At 41.3% G+C, this 17,747-nt stretch overlaps 1 protein-coding gene across 2 annotated transcripts in view; it reads left to right on the forward strand.

The window, feature by feature from the left end:
• The window catches only part of LOC136876621 (protein bowel), a 64,432-nt gene extending 50,355 nt beyond the window's left edge, over positions 1–14,077 (forward strand). For both annotated transcript variants that reach the window (XM_067150589.2, XM_067150590.2), the window contains exons 2-3: positions 6,375–7,035; positions 11,669–14,077. In XM_067150589.2, coding sequence (XP_067006690.2) covers positions 6,375–7,035; positions 11,669–12,140 — 1,133 coding nt within the window. In that variant the 3' untranslated portion in view covers positions 12,141–14,077. The remainder of the gene's footprint in view (positions 1–6,374; positions 7,036–11,668) is intronic.
• Positions 14,078–17,747: the final 3,670 nt, after the last annotated feature.

The raw sequence follows: 17,747 nt of genomic DNA on the forward strand, positions 1-17,747 counted from the left end.
CTGTAGTTACTTAAGGTAGAACGCAGGTAAGAAGTACTTAACCCTCTACTGCATTTGCCATTAGGCAACAAATAACTTTTCACCTGTGTAAATGAATAAATATTATAGACAGAGGTAGTTTTACGGCACACCTTCAACTGTTATAGTCAATTAAACACATATCCCAGTGATGCCTTGTTTTTTTTTTTTTTTTACATAACATAAGACAAAACAGCCAAAGGTACTCCTTCCACCCCGTCAACATCCACGCGAACTAACCACCGTTTATTTTACGTTGGCCCTCCCCATCATATTACCACAGACTTCAGTAGTACCTCTGGCTCAACCTCAAAGACATTACCGACCTACGGTCGTGCAAGCATACTTGCGCCTTGCAATACTTACCCATGGCCAGTGGGCAATAATGTTCGGTCTTTGAATGTTAAAAGCTTAACGTAAAATCGTTTTTTTTTTGTTGTTGTTGTTTTTTTGTTGTTGTGGGCTCTGAAATGGAGAGTCCCAGGGCGAAAACTATGCCCTTTTACTCATCTGTGTCCAAGGAATATCGGAAAATCGCAATCGTGCACTGGCGGGGGAGAAAGCAATCTGTCTTGAGGGCATTAGGCCCACAAGTCAGAGGAGAAAACCCCCTCTTCGCTACGTGATTTGTATCATGGAAAATCGTATATATATTCCAATATGGCAATCCACAGCACATACGAGTGTTAAGCTATTAGGCCCAGTTAAGAATTGCTGGTATATCTAAACCACTGAGCGTATGTTGAACATTAAAACTTGGAATTTTCTTCACCAAACGGAAAACGAAAAATAATTCATGCAGTAGAGGGTTAAGTTACTAGTCAAAGACGATTTTACGCCCGAACGATAGCAGCTGAATCATTAAATCATTTATTTGGCTTTAAACAGCGAGTGCAGTAGCCTTCATCATCACACATTAATATAATAATCTTAGATATTCTCCGTGTAAGCTAAGCGAGCATTGATTGCCCTACTCCGATAATAAAACTATACCGCACACTTCAACATATCTTTCTTACATGTCAATAGATAGACTACACTTATTTATCCGTATAGATTTATGTTCTGTATAAACTAAATGAGTCCGCCTCTGTGGTGTAGTGGTTAGTGTGATTAGCTGCCACCCCCGGAGACCCGGGTTCGATTCCCGGCTCTGCCACGAAATTTGAAAAGTAGTACGAGGGCTGGAACGGGGTCCACTCAGCCTCGGGAGGTCAAATGAGTAGAGGTGGTTACGATTCCCACCTCAGCCATCCTGGAAGTGGTTTTCCGTGATTTCCCACTTCTCCTCCAGGCAAATGCCGGGATGATACCTAACTTAAGGCCACGGCCGCTTCCTTCCCTCTTCCTTGTCTATCCCTTCCAAACTTCCCATCCCCCACCAAGGCCCCTGTTCAGCATAGCAGGTGAGGCTGCCTGGACGAGATACTGGTCATCCTCCCCAGTTATATCCCCCGACCCGAAGTCTGAAGCTCCAGGACACTGCCCTTGCGGCGGTAGAAGTGAGATCCGTCGCTGAGTCCGAGGGAAAAACCAACCCTGGAGGGTTAGCAGATTGAGAGAGAGAGAGAGAGAGAGAAACTAAATTATTATACTCAACTGACAGACATGAGAGTAACAAAAAATTAACTGTAGTATTGTCCATGGTGATGCATGTGTTAATCCATACTCCTGGTCTGTCCATCTCGGCTTTCAATCCTGCCAACATTTGGCAGAGGACTCTTCATCCAATTCAGAGAGTGCTGGCCATACGAATGAAATCAGAACACACACATTAAATTGTTATAGACATCGTCTATTAATACAGTTATACATAGCACATTTAAGTCAGACCAATTGGATGAATAGACAGCGTTGAGACCTTCGGTTCTGAGAGTCCCGGGTTCGATTCCCCGCCGGGTCGGGGATTTTATTCGCGTCTGATTAATTCTTTTGGCTCGGGGACAGGTTGTTTTTGTTTGTCCCAACACTTACTCTTCATATTCAGACAACACACTATACTACCAACCACCACAGAAACATGCAATAGTGATTACATCGCTCCATATAGGGTTGGCGCCAGGAAGGGCATCCGGCCGTAAAACATGGCCAAATCCACATGTGCGACACAGTTCGCAATCGTGACCCCACATATGTGGGAAAGCAGAGGAATAATAATAATAATAATAATAATAATAATAATAATAATAATAATAATAATAATAATAATAATATCACCATCATTATTTGTTGCCATGAAACACGTGAAGCTGTTTGTTAAACCATCTTTGTTTTAGGTTGTCCAGTTGTATTTCCTCTTTAAAGAATAATCACCACCACCTTCCCTAGGGTATGTCGTCAGTAGTAACCAAAATATGACTGTAAAACAGACTTACTTCCCTACAAGCAATGTAATAACAATATACTTACTATTGTGGAAGTGGAAAAATGATATGGGACCTACCGTATGTGCCGTTTTCTGATACGGGGTTGATATATGATATGATATGATATGATATGATATGATATGATATGATATGATATGATATGATATTATATAGCATGTTCTTGCGGCCGGATGGCCTTCTTCTTGTCAAATTCAGTTGAGGAGCTAATGAAGAAGAAATTAATTATGGCGAATGAAATTGGGTAAGGAGGTCGAAGGAATCGGCTGTGGACTAGAATAGGAACTGTCCTGGCATTTGACTGGAAGTAAAAATGGTAAACCACAGAAAACCGTTCTCAGAACAGCCGGCGGTGGGGTCCGAACCCGCTCGTCTCCCGAAGGCAGAGTTTGGCTCCATAGTTGCAGCGCGTTGCCACGCATGGCCACTCGGCTCGGCTGGAAGTGGAAAAATGATAGTGAAAAATCGTGCGATATTCTTTCAGTTATTGTATTTTGAGAAATCTAAACTATGATTGAAATCATCTTATATAAATCAAAACACCGGTAATTCAAGAATGGACAATGTGTTAACATTTTGCAGTGAAATGAAATGAATGGTGTTTTTCGAATTACTTCACGTATTCGACCATTGCAATCACAATGTTAAGAATTCGGCGTGGATAGACAGTGATATCTGTGCTCGGACACGAGTAGGTTATTCTTCCAGGTCTATGTGTGGCCGCAAAGCTCAATGCGGGCAGCGCACAATTTGACGCATGAATGAAGGTATATTTGGGATGTTGAATGGATACCTTCAGTTTCTTCTGAAAACCTTTTCTTTTCTTCATTGTCTCCTGTCCGCCTCAGTCTATCGCCAGCTTTCTTCAACATGGAGCGTCCCATTACGTACCAGTGCCAACCAAGATGTGCGATCTAGGGCTGATAAAATTATTAATACCACATGGCCCGTCCAGCGTAATTGCCGTTGTACAATCATAGCTTCGATATATGATGACTGAACCTCACCCAAGACACTGACATTTCTACGCATGTCTTGCCACGTTATTCTAGGTATCCTCCTCAGACATGGCTGGTGATATTGCTCCAGCTTTTTTAAATGTCGTGTATAGGTTGTCCAGTATTTTTCACGCCTATACAAGGTGGGAATTACAACTGAATTATACGCGATAATTTTGATCGCAGTATTGATATCATGGTAGTCAAATACTTTAGCTGTCAAGTTGCTAAAACATGTCTGTACTACATACAGTAGTCTATATATAACAATAATCCCTAATAATGTTATTGGCTTTACGTACCACTAACTACTTTTGTGGTTTTCGGAGACGCAGAGGTGCAGGAATTTAGTCCTGCAGGAGTTATTTTACATGCCAGTAAATGTACCGAACAAAGCTGACGTATAATAATGTTATTTTTTTAACGTACCGCTAACTACTTTTGAAGGTTTTCGGAATTACGTGTTTGATCATCTTCAAATACCACCGGACTGAGCCAGGATCGAACCTGCGAAGTTGGGATCAGAAGGCTAGCGCCTCAACCGTCTGAGCCACTCAGCCCGGCTCACACAAAATTCCTTATGAGATAGGAAGGTGCTGCTTACGGAGTAGGGAAAGAATTTTTATACGGGAAACTTTCGAAACCCATCGGTGAGATTAATCAATAGTTCCACGAAGTCGATTGTTGTGTGAGTTAGTACTACTGTTTGTTTAATATTTCAACTCCCACTTTGTGTGAGGGACTGGTTTCCCAAATTCCAACTGTTGATATGATTGTATCTCTTGAACTAACTAACACGATGGGGATTTTCTTTCCAAAAAATAAATATTCCCTTTCTTGCAGTAAATTTAATTTCGTTCAGCTAAATATGGCAATCACTCCTGTAACTTGGAGATGCATGGATACAGAACTAGTATCTGAACGAGATGCTATCAAACTTAGTCGGCGGTCTTTAGAATACGGAAGACGACGACAAACACAACAACAAGATCACCGGAGCATTCATCACAAGTGGCGACTACAACTCGAATTTATAGTTGTATTCGATATTAAAATTCCAGCACTGTCTGCCTAGGCAGTTGGGGTAGTAACTTTTTTGAAATAGGTGTGGTGTAGAGGAGTGGTTCAGTCAATTAGTCCTTGGTTTTATGTTTCTACGAGAATGGGTCGGCGAAATTTAAGAGTGTTCAAATGTGACCACTCTGCGTAGTTGGCTTTCATCCCCTTAAAGAACCCCTGTGGGAACAACCTCCGACATTCTGAAGTCGGTTCGAATCGTTACGAAAAAATAAACACAGAAATAATAACAATAATAATAATTATAATAATAAAGTCCGCCTCTGTGGTGTAGTGGTTAGTGTGATTAGCTGCCACCCCCGGAGGCCCGGGTTTGATTCCCGGCTCTACCACGAAATTTGAAAAGTGGTACGAGGGCTGAAACGGGGTCCACTCAGCCTCGAGAGGTCAACTGAGTAGAGGTGGATTCGGTTCCCATCTCAGCCATCCTGGAAGTGGTTTTCCATGGTTTCCCACTTCTTCTCCAGGCAAATGCTAGGATGGTACCTAACAAGGCCACGGCCGCTTCCTTCCCTCTTCCTTGTCTATTCCTTCAAATCTTTCCATCCCCCACCATGGCCCCTGTTCAGCATAGCAGGTGAGGCCGCCTGGGCGAGGCACTGGTCATCCTCCCCAGTTGTATCCCCCGACCCAGAGTCTAAAGCTCCAGGACACTGCCCTTGAGGTGGTAGAGCTGGGATCCCTCGCTAAGTCTGAGGGAAAAACCTACCCTGGAGGGTAAAGAGATAAAAAAGAAGTACTGGCACATTCTGAAAACATCTAGGTCATGCCTGCGGAGAAGAGGTTAGTGGGCATTTGGGAGATAGTGTTCGAACCCTACTGTCGCAGCCCTGAATATGGTTTTCCGTGCTCTACCCATTTTCACATCAGGCAAATGCTGGGGCTGTACCTTGATGAAGGTCACGATCCTTTCCATTCCTAGTCCCTCATCGTCGCCATAAGACATCCGTGTCAGTACGACGTAAAATGTAAAAAATAAAACATGGGGGAGGTTAAGGAGCAATGTTAAACCATTTAGTACCGCTTGCCCTTTATTCTATAAATTAATCTTATGATGTGTGGCTTTTCATTACTTAGGAAAACTTCGAATTCAGATTCAGAACTTGATTTTTTGAGTTGTGCCACTATAATAGCCAATGAGCATCATATGCCTATAGGCTATTGATTATCCTATTGCTGCTGATAGAAACTATTTCAACTCTCAAAATCGCTGTTTTTCATTCGGCATGCCGCGATACGTTTGAGCCATTGTGATATCACTCAATATTTATTTTTTAAACAGGACAAGGGAAAAGTATTCAGCGGTTTAAGATATTTATCATACAGGGGATTTGTCAGCTGAACTGATCAGATTCTGGAACGAAAATACGGGACATTTCCGATCTAATTTATATGTTCCTTTTGGGGACATGCTGCATTTTTCTGAGGAGTGAATATTCTTCAGTTTTGGCTTGTTTTCTCGAAAGACGCTCAACATGGTTGTTTGTTTTGGTTATGATTATGAGCATTGCTTTGAGCGTGTCTGTCAGACAGTGGCTCTTTTTAAAAAGTTCAAAACTTATTCGGTGAATAAAATACTCTTTCTGCAGCAGCATTATTTCCAGATAGGCCTTAACACTTCACGAACTCGGCAACTAACCAAATAGTTTCTGGGCGGTATTCTGCATAGCATCTAACATTTATATTTACGTTATCTTAACGTTTAATTTTCATTGTGAACGGGGTCTTATTGTGCCGTGTGAACTCTCTATAAATGATAGTGTGCCGTGAACAATAATAGACTTAGAACCACTGCTCTAATTGAAACCACACAGTAACATAGAAAGTCTAATATTTTAATTTTCAGGAGTTATTTTGTTTAATAACTGTATTTATATTGCTTGGTTCTCTACTCTAGGCTCTCCAGAAGCCATGAAGGACGAAGAAGGGTCTTCTCCCCTCCTGACGCCACCCCACACTCCGACGGGGACCGCTTCAGGCAGTCGTTTTGCCTTCGAGGATGAAGATTGCAGTAGTGACGCGGAGCTGCGCTATGCTGCCCCGCCACCACAACCACCACCGCCGCCACATCAACACTGGTTGCCGCCTCCCGAAGGCCAACATCTGCCGCCCCCACCTCAGCTGTCACCTTTCTTGGGCCGCAAGGATGGAGCTGTGTCTGCCTTCACTCCTTTCTGGCGACCAGCAGACGTTCCTACCTACCCTGCAGCATTGTTGGTGAACCAGTGGCTGCGAAGTGCTCTCTTCAGTCAGGCAGCCGTGTATGGAGCTCCAGTTCCTGTGGGTCTTCCACCACCTCCACCCCATCCACATCCGCAAGTACCTCCACCTTCTGCAAGAACCGTGGCAGGTGTTGGACGACCTGGAGGTGGCAGTGCTGGACCCAGAGCACCTTCTTCTCGTCCAAAGAAACAGTTCATCTGTAAGTTCTGTAACCGACAGTTCACCAAGTCATACAACCTGCTGATCCACGAGCGAACACACACGGACGAGCGACCATACTCCTGTGATATTTGTGGGAAGGCGTTCAGGAGACAGGACCATCTCAGGGATCACAGGTAACTTCAGAACAATGTACACATTTCATTAAAGACTATTAATCCTTTTAGTGTTCATCTGCATAGCTCTGTGGATTAACGAAGTGATCCCAGGATGCTCTATTTACAACTAGTTCTGTGGCCCCATTTCATTCTACACCTCTTTTATCATTAAATCAAAAGCTGACTCTGATCATTGTGGCCTTAGTCTCCCTCTACTCCGCTTACCTTCCGCATTGGAGTACATTTGCCTCACATGGCCCCATCATCAAATACTCTTTATGAATGCAATTTCATCCATCGTGTTTATATTTCAGTTCCGAGTACCCTCCTGCTGTTAGTCCCACTTGTTTGCACCAGCAGTCGTTCTTGCTACTGTACTTTCATGTCTATTAGGCTACTTCTAAGTTACAAAAAAATATCCTGAGTCCACCCAGCTTTCGCTTCCGTACAACAAAGCCGTTCTGAAAACAGGCTAATATCCGAGAGCTGACTTCTTTCCTTGGCCGTGCGGTTAGGGGCGCGCAACTGTGAGCTTGCATTCGGGAGATAATGGGTTCGAACCCCACTGTCGACAGCCCCGAAGATGATCTTCCGTGGTTTCCTATTTATTTATTTTTTTGCTATTGGCTTTACGTCGCACCGACACAGATAGGCCTTATGGCGACGGTAGGTTTCCTATTTTCACACCAGACAAATGCTGGGGCTGTACCTTAACTAAGGCTAAGGTCGCTTTCCTCACACTTCCTAGCCTTTTACTATCCGATCGTCGCCATAAGATCTATATCTGTGTCGGTGCGACGTAAAGCCAATTGTAAAAATAAAAAATAAAAAAAGGTTACTTTCCATTGGTCGATATACATCGCATGGAAGCAAAAAACGGGAAAAGATTATGATGACAACGTTTTCAGTTCTATTACAGAAGAGCTAGTAGCTTTACCAGTGATGGATCTACTTTCTTACCTCTCCGGTACTTCCAATGACATTCGGCTTATTCTAAAACTGCTGGGGATGTTTTGCAATTCAACAAAGGTATTCCTTCAAGTGCCACTGTAGATCGTCTTTTCAGCAAGAGGTGAGGCTTAGTGATGAGAATTTTAAGGGCCAATATTGTCAAGTAAATGGCAAATTAGTTGAAATGGTAAGTCACTAACAAAGAAATCGTCAGAAAAGTTCCAAGGAAGGTATCACGATAGTCTTGTATAGTGATGATAGCCACTTAATGTCTATGCTAAAAGAAAACACGCTCGAAATGTTGATTTCTTTTCAAATTTTGGTATCAGTCCAGCCCCGTGCGGAGAGAACTTACTGATTTCCGAAGATGGCGTTCTATGAAGAAATTGTAATTTTATCGATTATTGGTTGAAACATTAATTTTTAATTCTTATTAAGTAAAATATTCGCATGGAAGCAGAAACGGGAAAGGATTATGATTCAGCCCAATTACGTTTTTCGTGTACCTTTCCCATCAGCAGTCGTCACCATAGGCCAAGCTGCTTACTACATTATTCTACCCAATGGAATCCTGTCTGCCATTTCATACCTTTCAGTAAATGATCCATGTATAGGGTCTACTATAATCAACAGTGCTGAAAGATTATAACTTTCTCCAACTCCTGTAACTAGTTTGAATCAATACTTACTGTGGCCCGATTGTCAGCATACTGTAAATAACGTTGATTGGCGGTATCAACCTACCCAAATTTCATAATTCCTCAGTAATGATGACATCAAGTCCGCCTCTGTGGTGTAGTGGTTAGTGTGATTAGTTGCCACCCCCGGAGGCCCGAGTTCGATTCCCGGCTCTGCGAAATTTGAAAAGTGGTACGAGGGCTGGAACGGGGTCCGCTCAGCCTCGGGAGGTCAACTGAGTAGAGGTGGGTTCGATTCCCACCTCAGCCATCCTGGAAGTGGTTTTCCGTGGTTTCCCACTTCTCCTCCAGGCAAATGCCGGGATGGTACCTAAGGCCACGGCCGCTTCCTTCCCACTTCCTTGTCTATCCCTTCCAATCTTCCCATCCCCCACAAGGCCCCTGCTCAGCACAGCAGGTGAGGCCGCCTGGGCGAGGTACTGGTCATCCTCCCCAGTTGTATCCCCCGACCCAGAGTCTGAAGCTCCAAGACACTGCCCTTGAGGCGGTAGAGGTGGGATCACTCGCTGAGTCCGAGGGAAAAACCGAACCTGGAGGGTAAACAGATTACGAACGAATGATGACATCATCTCCTTAGTACTCTTGATACGAATGTTTTAGGTTGCAGTCGGCCATGTTATCAACCCGCACACTCCGGGTGTTCACACAGTCTGTCAAGAGATAACATTATCTCTCATTTATGGACAAGAAAATTCCCTCACGAGCTGCTACTTACCAGTATCATAATACGTTTTGCTATCCAGCTAGCATGTATAATAATAATAATAATAATAATAATAATAATAATAATAATAATAATAATAATAATAATATGACCTCACTACCGTGTGCAGACATTTCAGTTTGACGTCATCAGGCTGTCTGCTCGTCAATTTCGACGTTCTGTTTTTCTCTAGGCCTACTAGGTCGCAGACCGAGTAAACCGAAACTCTCTTGGGCGTCTATGGCTGAGATTTAATAATTTTGACGGGTAAACACCTACTACTACTACTACTACTACTGCTGCTGCTGCTGCTGCTGCTGCTGCTGCTGTTACTAAAATGTTTTCATTCCTCATCTGAAGGGGTAGGCGGGCCTCTTAGACGGTGACGCCGTCTCTCAGGTCGGGAGATTTGTTACGGTGAAGGAGATGTTCGGAGAAGGTGAGGGGTTTGGAGGCCGTGGCCTATGCTAGGAACTGCCCCGGCATTCGTCTTAGTGCAGGGGAATGGAAAAACCATTCTCAGGGCAGCCCATGATTGGGGCCAGCCGTGAGATCCAGCCCTATCCCGTCTCCCGAATGCAGAGGCGTAGAGCCACGGTAGAGCTGTTGCCACCCCTCCTCTGCTCTGTTGGCCGGTCAGAGTGCAGAGCTGTTGGATCACGGACCAGCCGTGGCCACTTACGGGTCAAGACCCACTCTGTATCTACCGACAAAAAACAAAAACAAAAAAACAGGTGTGTCACCAGAGATCTTTCACGTGCCGACATCGTACGACATGGAGTGTCGAATGGACTTTCGCCCGCCCTTCAAAAATCCGACTACCTCTGCCGGGTTTGAATCTGCGATCTTGGGATCCGGAGGCCGACACGCTACCACTGATCCACAGAGGTCAACATATATATTCACTGAATTTCTCAAACTGAATTTGACGGAATCTGTTTATTAATAACACCAACAGATGGCCTCATATCACTAAATCATCCAGGGGCGTAGCCAGGCGGGGGAAGGGGGGGCCCTTACTGGAGTTAAAATACCCTCCATGGAAATTTTACAAAAAGAAAAACAGAAACTGACAATAAACAATAAACGTTCAGAGACATAATTGTAGAATTACTAGATCTGTTGAATCTATTTTCTCGAAAGTTGGATTTTAGATTGTAAACTGAACATACCGTCCGCCTCTGTGGTGTAGTGGTTAGTGTGATTACCAACCACCCCCGGAGGCCCGGGTTCGATTCCCGGCTCTGATACGAAATTTGAAAAGTGGTGTGAAGGCTGGAACGGGGTCCACTCAACCTCGGGAGGTCAACTGAGTAGAGGTGGGTTCGATTCCCACCTCAGCCGTCCTGGAAGTGGTTTCGCACTTCTCCTCCAGGCAAATGCCGGGATGGTGCCTAACAAGGCCACGGCCAATTCCTTCCCTCTTCCTTATCTATCCCTTCCAATCTTCTCATCCCCCACCAAGGCTCCTGTTCAGCATAGCAGGTGAGGCCGCCTAGGCGAGATACTGGTCCTCCTTCCAGGTTGTATCCCCCGACATCTCACGCTCCAGGACACTGTCCTTGAGGCGGTTGAGGTGGGATCACTCTCTGAGTCCGAGGGAACAACCAACCCTGGAGGATAAACAGATTAAGAAAGAACTGAACATACCATTCACTGTAAAACTTGTTCTGTATTATAATGTAAGATTTTGTAGTGTACTGCAATTACAAGTCTTGCATGCGCATACCACACACGCATAAGCACCTTCATTGTGTTCTGTCATCATTTTGTAAATATCAGCCCCCATCGGCCAATCCTGGCTACGCTACTGATAAATCACCCAAACTGAAGTTGCCGGAATCTGTTGCGAGGGAATCTTGTTTAAGTTAGGGGGTGTTTAATGTAACTTCGATCTTAAAGCGCGTTGCAGCAACTCCGATCGATATCGTGTCGGTAGATTTACTGGCACGTTAAAGAATTTCTGCGGGACACAACTCCGGCACCTCGGCGTCTCCGAAAACCGTAAAACTAATTAGTGGGACGTAAAACCACTAACATAATTATTACAATAATTTTATTTATAAGTCTTTCAACTCAACGGAGAATCGAACCCATGTCCTTTCGGTTGAACCGAGCACAGTTTTACCGCCTCGGCGAGGCAGCTGATTCCAACCACAGTTCCCTATAATCAGTGAAATAATTGAATTAGTGGAGTGTTATGGCACATTTCTTTTAATCTGAATGGACCGGTTAGCTAATAAAACGATCGTTGTTTAGGGAATAACATGTAATTAATTATTGTGTGTCTTTGTTTCAGATACATCCACTCTAAAGAGAAGCCGTTCAAATGTGGTGAGTGCGGTAAAGGATTTTGTCAGTCTCGAACCTTAGCTGTACACAAGATACTGCATATGGAGGAGTCCCCTCATAAGTGTCCTGTCTGTGCTCGGAGCTTCAACCAGCGATCGAACCTCAAGACTCACCTCCTTACACATACGGACCATAAGCCGTATGAATGCGTAGGATGTACTCGATTATTCCGACGCAACTGTGATCTGAAGCGTCACGAAATGACACATAGCGACGGAGAATCAACAGCCCTCTTGGACCTCTCGCTCAGCACACAGCAGCGCGCGCACCAGCACGTTCACGAGGCCTCCGACGTGAGCGCTAGTGTGCACTCACAGCATGTCCCGCCGGTGAGCAACGCTATCTGTTTCCCACCAGCGCAAGTTCAGCAGCCTAGGAAAGTGACTGGCTTTACGATTGCCGACATAATGAAACGATGAAGTGGCGCGCTATCGCTTACTTTCTCTTAGTTAATATTTCGAATCATTATTACAACAGAGCCTTGTTAGTCCGGAACAATTTTGCATTTTTTGCATTGGGGAACCCTAGAAATAATGAGGTATCCTGGCTTAATCTTACAATTTGCAAACACTTTTTAAGAGAATTAGTATTTTTATATTCATTATTTCAGAAACAGAAATAAACGTATGCTATTAGTCCTCCTGCAGAGAATTTTTAAGAAAGATTCATTCTTTCTTAATCTTCTTACCCTCCAGGGTTGGTTTTTCCCTCGGACTCAGCGAGGGATTCCACCTCTACCGCCTCAAGGGCAGTGTCTTGGAGCGTGAGACATTGGGTCGGGGATACAACTGGGGAGGATGACCTGTACCTTGCCCAGGCAGCCTCACCTGCTATGCTGAACAGGGGCCTTACGGGGTATGGGAAGATTGGAAGGGTTAGACAAGGAGGAGGGAAGGAAGCGGTCGTGGCCTTAAGTTAGGAACCATCCCGGCATTTTCCCGGAGGGGAGGTGGGAAACCACGGAAAACCACTTCCAGGATGGCTGAGGTGGGAATCGAACCCACCTCTACTCAGTTGACCTCCCGAGGCTGAGTGGACCCCGTTCCGTGTTCTACAGTAGGAGAGGCAAACTGCAATTCGTGCATTTTCAATAAAATTTTAGAGCAGTATTTATTTCTCTTCATAGAAAGGCATTCACTTTTGTAAGGTGAACACTGACACTTCAGTTTGATATTTGATCTTATCTCGTGGAGTACAATCATTTAATTTTTTAAATTCCAATATTGGTAGCAAACATATGCCGATTCAACAGCAAAGCTCGTGTGCAGCGTCTACTAAAGACAAGACGTTTGAGTTAGGACTGTTCTTAAAACATTTTGTGTATTCGCGAAAACCCAGTTAGGAATCGCCGATCTAGGCACCTGGGTGACTGCTCTAAATGCAGATCAATATTGATTGATTGATTGATTGATTGATTGATTGATTGATTGATTGTTTGTCTAGGTTTAACTAACTGAAGTGGGTTCGCACACTTTCTTTGCCGTTTCCATACATTACAACAAACTTTGATATTCTTCCTCTACAGAGCCCATAATTCCGTATTAATTTGATCTGATTTTCTGTATCTTCACCTCGGTACTTCACAAATTTTATCCTTATCCTTGTGGTGCCTTCATCCTGTAATACTGAATTTAAAATTATAGACTCAATTTAGCCAAGTTATTCTTAATAGCAATGCAAATAATAAGTGTGATGTTAAGAATTCTTGGGGTTTAAATGGAGCTTCTGTTTCACAGTAGGCATGAGTTTCTCACTTGGATGAATATGATAAATGCTTGTTCGATTTAGAATCTTTACATTGTTGATTTTTTACAATTGGCTTTACGTCGGACCGACACGTATGTCTTATGGCGACAGTGGGTAGGAAATGGCTAGGAGTGGGAAGGAAGCGGCCGTGGCCTTTATTAAGGTACAGCGAAAATGGGAAACTACGGAAAGCCATTTTCAGAGCTGTCGACAGTAGGGTTCGAACCCACTATCTCCCGAATGCAAGCTCACAATTTGCATTGTTGTTGCTCCAAGCTTTTATGCAGACAAAACATTTCAACTACGAAATGTGTAGGCCTACATATTGAAACTTACTGTTTGGCCCTTTAATTTTAACAGATGAAATACCTGGCTCCATTATTCTTCAACTACCGTGGAATGGTTTCTTCGATAGCATTCCCCTCACCATTAATATTCTGAGAAGTGTCTTAGTGCTTCTAGTAGTCAAATTGATTCGCACGTACACGAAAGTACTTGCCAGTAACAATCCATAAACACCAAATATCCTTTCATTTTACTGAGATTTCGTTCCAGTTCAGAATATTGCAGTTTCTTCTTCTTCTTCTTCTTCTTCCTCCTCTTCTTCTTCTTCTTCTTCTTCTTCTTCTTCTTCTTCTTCTTCTTCAGAAATTAATTGAGTGCCCACTACCTGAAATATCTTCTTTAATGAATGTGTACTATTATTATGAAACAATGACTGGCTCCGGATTAATGAAGATCTGTTGTATAAAGAGGTTTATGGATGACATGATGTATATTATGGAGACAGTACTAATTTATCTAATTTATCTATTACTACTGATAAGTAGAAATGGTCAGAGCTAATTAATATATATAATCGTCTTGTGTAATGGATTAATTTAAACCTGTTGATTATCTCTGTACAAGATCATGCTGTACGATACTGTGCAGTTGATGGGCCTAAGGTTCTACTTCATAATGTCGTCTATTAACCTGTTTCAGTAGACATTCATGTTCTTTCTTTCTAAGATTTCACTTCTGTGTACAAATATTGGCATCATTCAGTTATAAATACGCTATATAGTGAAGACTCAATACATCTTGGACTTATTTACTGGTGCCAGTTTAATAAAATTACTAAGTAAACATTCAGAACCACAAGGTTGTACTTCTCATATTGTTGAGGGGAATTTGTATTGTTGTAGATTTGTGCCAGTGACATCACGTACAGTTACTTATCTTACATCTCTATGTAAATTGTAAATATTGTTTAGCTAGTCACAGAGGCACGAGAATGTTTAAAAATATGTACCTGGAAGAAAAGTTTCTGCAGAAAGGCTGTTGTGAATGCAATTTGTATCAAAGAATATACCAAAAATATTATTGTTCTTGGTTACCAGCAAGTTATAGGCTAATACATGTAATGCTGTAGTTTAAAACGTGAAAGTTATTTGAAGCTGTCAACTATTTTAATATTATTCTGAAACTACGACTGTATTCATTTGATATCATGTGATAATTTAGTCATGTTTCAGGATGATTATTATTCTCTGTATTCCGTTTATATGGTACCATGCCAATCTAATTACAAGGACATAAAATCATTATATTACGTATCGACAGTGGAAGATTGTAAAATGTACTTACCTTACACTTAAACCAAATGAAAAGGATCATACCTTCAAAAAATAACTTACACTGGGTATCTTAAAGCTCAGGATTCTGTTAGACGTACCATTAGAGGAGGAATGTCAGTTACATTCAGATTTATAGCTTGTGTAAAACATAATTTTGTTTCCTGTGTGTATGTTTTTAATTGATTTATTTTCTAGTAACAATTCATATCTTCAGTAGAAGAAAGGCAATTGATTTAATTTATATCTATTGTAGTCATCACATTTTGTTTATACTCAGAAAAATTAAGATATTCTTCCATATTTTCAATTAGAAGTTGAGAAAGTTTCCTGAGATTCATGTTTTCATTTATAGTTATTTTTCATGGTAATGTTACTAAGTTGCATATAACAGTTCTAAGTCCTTTTTTTTTTATCAGCAGTTCTGAAATTCATTGTCATTTTCTGTAATATTTTAATGTTAAAAATGGGAGAGATAAAAAACATCAGCCAAGTGAAAGACTATACTGAAGTTACCAAAACATATACCTCATGCAGAATATTATTTCATTGTATTTACTGGGCTTTATGAAGCCTGCACAAGATTTATTGTTCCTAGAAGTGTAATGGGAGAAACCCATTACATTGTTTTCTGTTCTATGTATGTACATAAATTATTGTAGTCTTCCCAGTGCCATATTTATCAGAGAGACTGAATATTCTCAAGACAATTTCATCATGTTGAGCACTTAATAAGATGTAATTTCACACGTGAAGAATAATGTGTTGTTCATCCAATAAGTAGAGAAATGAAGAGTGTATATATTATGTACGGTACTTCTATTTATATTGTAGACCGCATTCTATGTTCGAAAATTATCGTTTCATTTACTTGTGTGATATTTTTTCTTGTACATGTATTTAAATATTAAATTAATTATTTCTGTGATATTCATAGTTCTTTTTAAATCATTCATCGTCATCAATCAAAAACATCCTTGTTGGAATAACACACAGTTCTGCACTGCCTTGTCAGAGTTGAATCCCAGGTGAAGTAACCAATAATTCCTTCCAGATTTTCTCGTTGGGCGGTGGCAAATTACACTGAAGTTTGGGAAACTGCGCTCGAAAAATTCAGGCAGAAAATTATTTACCATATAAATTGTACTGGGAAGCGAACAGTTCTAAATGTAAATTGCATTAATGTTGCTAATTTTTCCATTTGACTTTTGCATTGCACCTTCGAATCATAACCTCAATTTCACTTCAGTCTCATAAAAATATTCAAAATTGTCCATACGTCAAACTAGCACAAATTCAATAAAAGTCATGCAGGCTTATTCTTTTTTTTTTGTTTCTTTCATACTCTCTCTTATATTGTAGACCGCATTCTATGTTCGAAAATTATCGTTTCATTTAGTAGTGTGATATTTTTTCTTGTACATGTATTTAAATATTAAATGAATTATTCCAGTGATATCCATAGTTCTTTGAAAAATAATAGGGGCTACTTTCACCAAATGCGAAGCGCTCTTACTCATAGAACAATTGTTGGTAGCAGAGATTGCCCTTCGTGACCGATAATCAATGATAGCAAGATGTCAGTGGGTAGATATTATGTAATAGTGGTTATATTTTGACAGATCATAATTAAATGATAAGGGAAATTTGGAAAGAGTAAGGTACAGAGTAGTTTTACAAAAAGAATATTTTTAAAATTTTAATTTTCTGTAATTTTGTTCTTTGAAAAGTAAAGAAGGGAGTTAAAACTGAGACATAATGACTTAATGGTGAACGTATCCGAAGGAAAACCACTAGGAAAGAAGGAAGGGAAAGACCAAGGAACACATACTTGATGGGATGTAAAGACTACAAGAAAGTGAGGAGGATTGAGAGAATGGTGGCAGCAACAGGGCTTAGCCTTTAGTGTATGATAATGACGATGATGAATTGTTCTTACTTTACAGTGTGCTAAGAAAACTGTACAGTAGCGAGAGGATTTCTAATTGAATTTTAAAATAATGAAGTATCTAATTTCTTACATCCTGAGTCTACTGTATTAAAATCAAGTGTTCACATGATAAAACTGTTGCCAGATGAATAGATTGTCATCAAGTATAACTGTCTAGGTGATATCAGAATTGTCCATGAACTCCTCTCGTCTATTTTTTTCAATAACGTGAATTGAATCATTACACTATATGTTAGAGTTTCAAAAGCTAATTTATTCCAATATTTATTTTTTATTTGCGGGTATGATAGCTAAGTAGTTCAGCAACATGCTTTATTGTACATCCTGGTGATCTATCCTTAAACACCGCTGTTTGCAGGTGGTTATCTTCACCTGAAGGATTTAGGTATTATCAACAAAGCTGTTCGGCCTTAAACCTCCTGATCGAAGTAACATAATTCTTAGGGTGTCTCCAGCGACTTCTGAAATAATGGAGATAAGCTGAGAAAATACCTTTGTCCTCCAGTTTGGTATGGGGTAACATGACGCGGAAATATCTTTCAAAAATTCAGTTACAAATTGTACCATGTCATATTTTTCTACTTTTAATTGTTCGTACAAGATTTCCGTAGTCCTCTTATCAAATGTTTGCTGCTGTCAAACAGCAGGTTATCCTTGAGAATTTTCAGCCGGTAGAAGAAACTTTAATGCAAAAGAAATGTTAACATATAATA

This window comes from Anabrus simplex, chromosome 1 (assembly GCF_040414725.1).
Source record: "Anabrus simplex isolate iqAnaSimp1 chromosome 1, ASM4041472v1, whole genome shotgun sequence".
Lineage (NCBI taxonomy): Eukaryota > Metazoa > Arthropoda > Insecta > Orthoptera > Tettigoniidae > Anabrus > Anabrus simplex.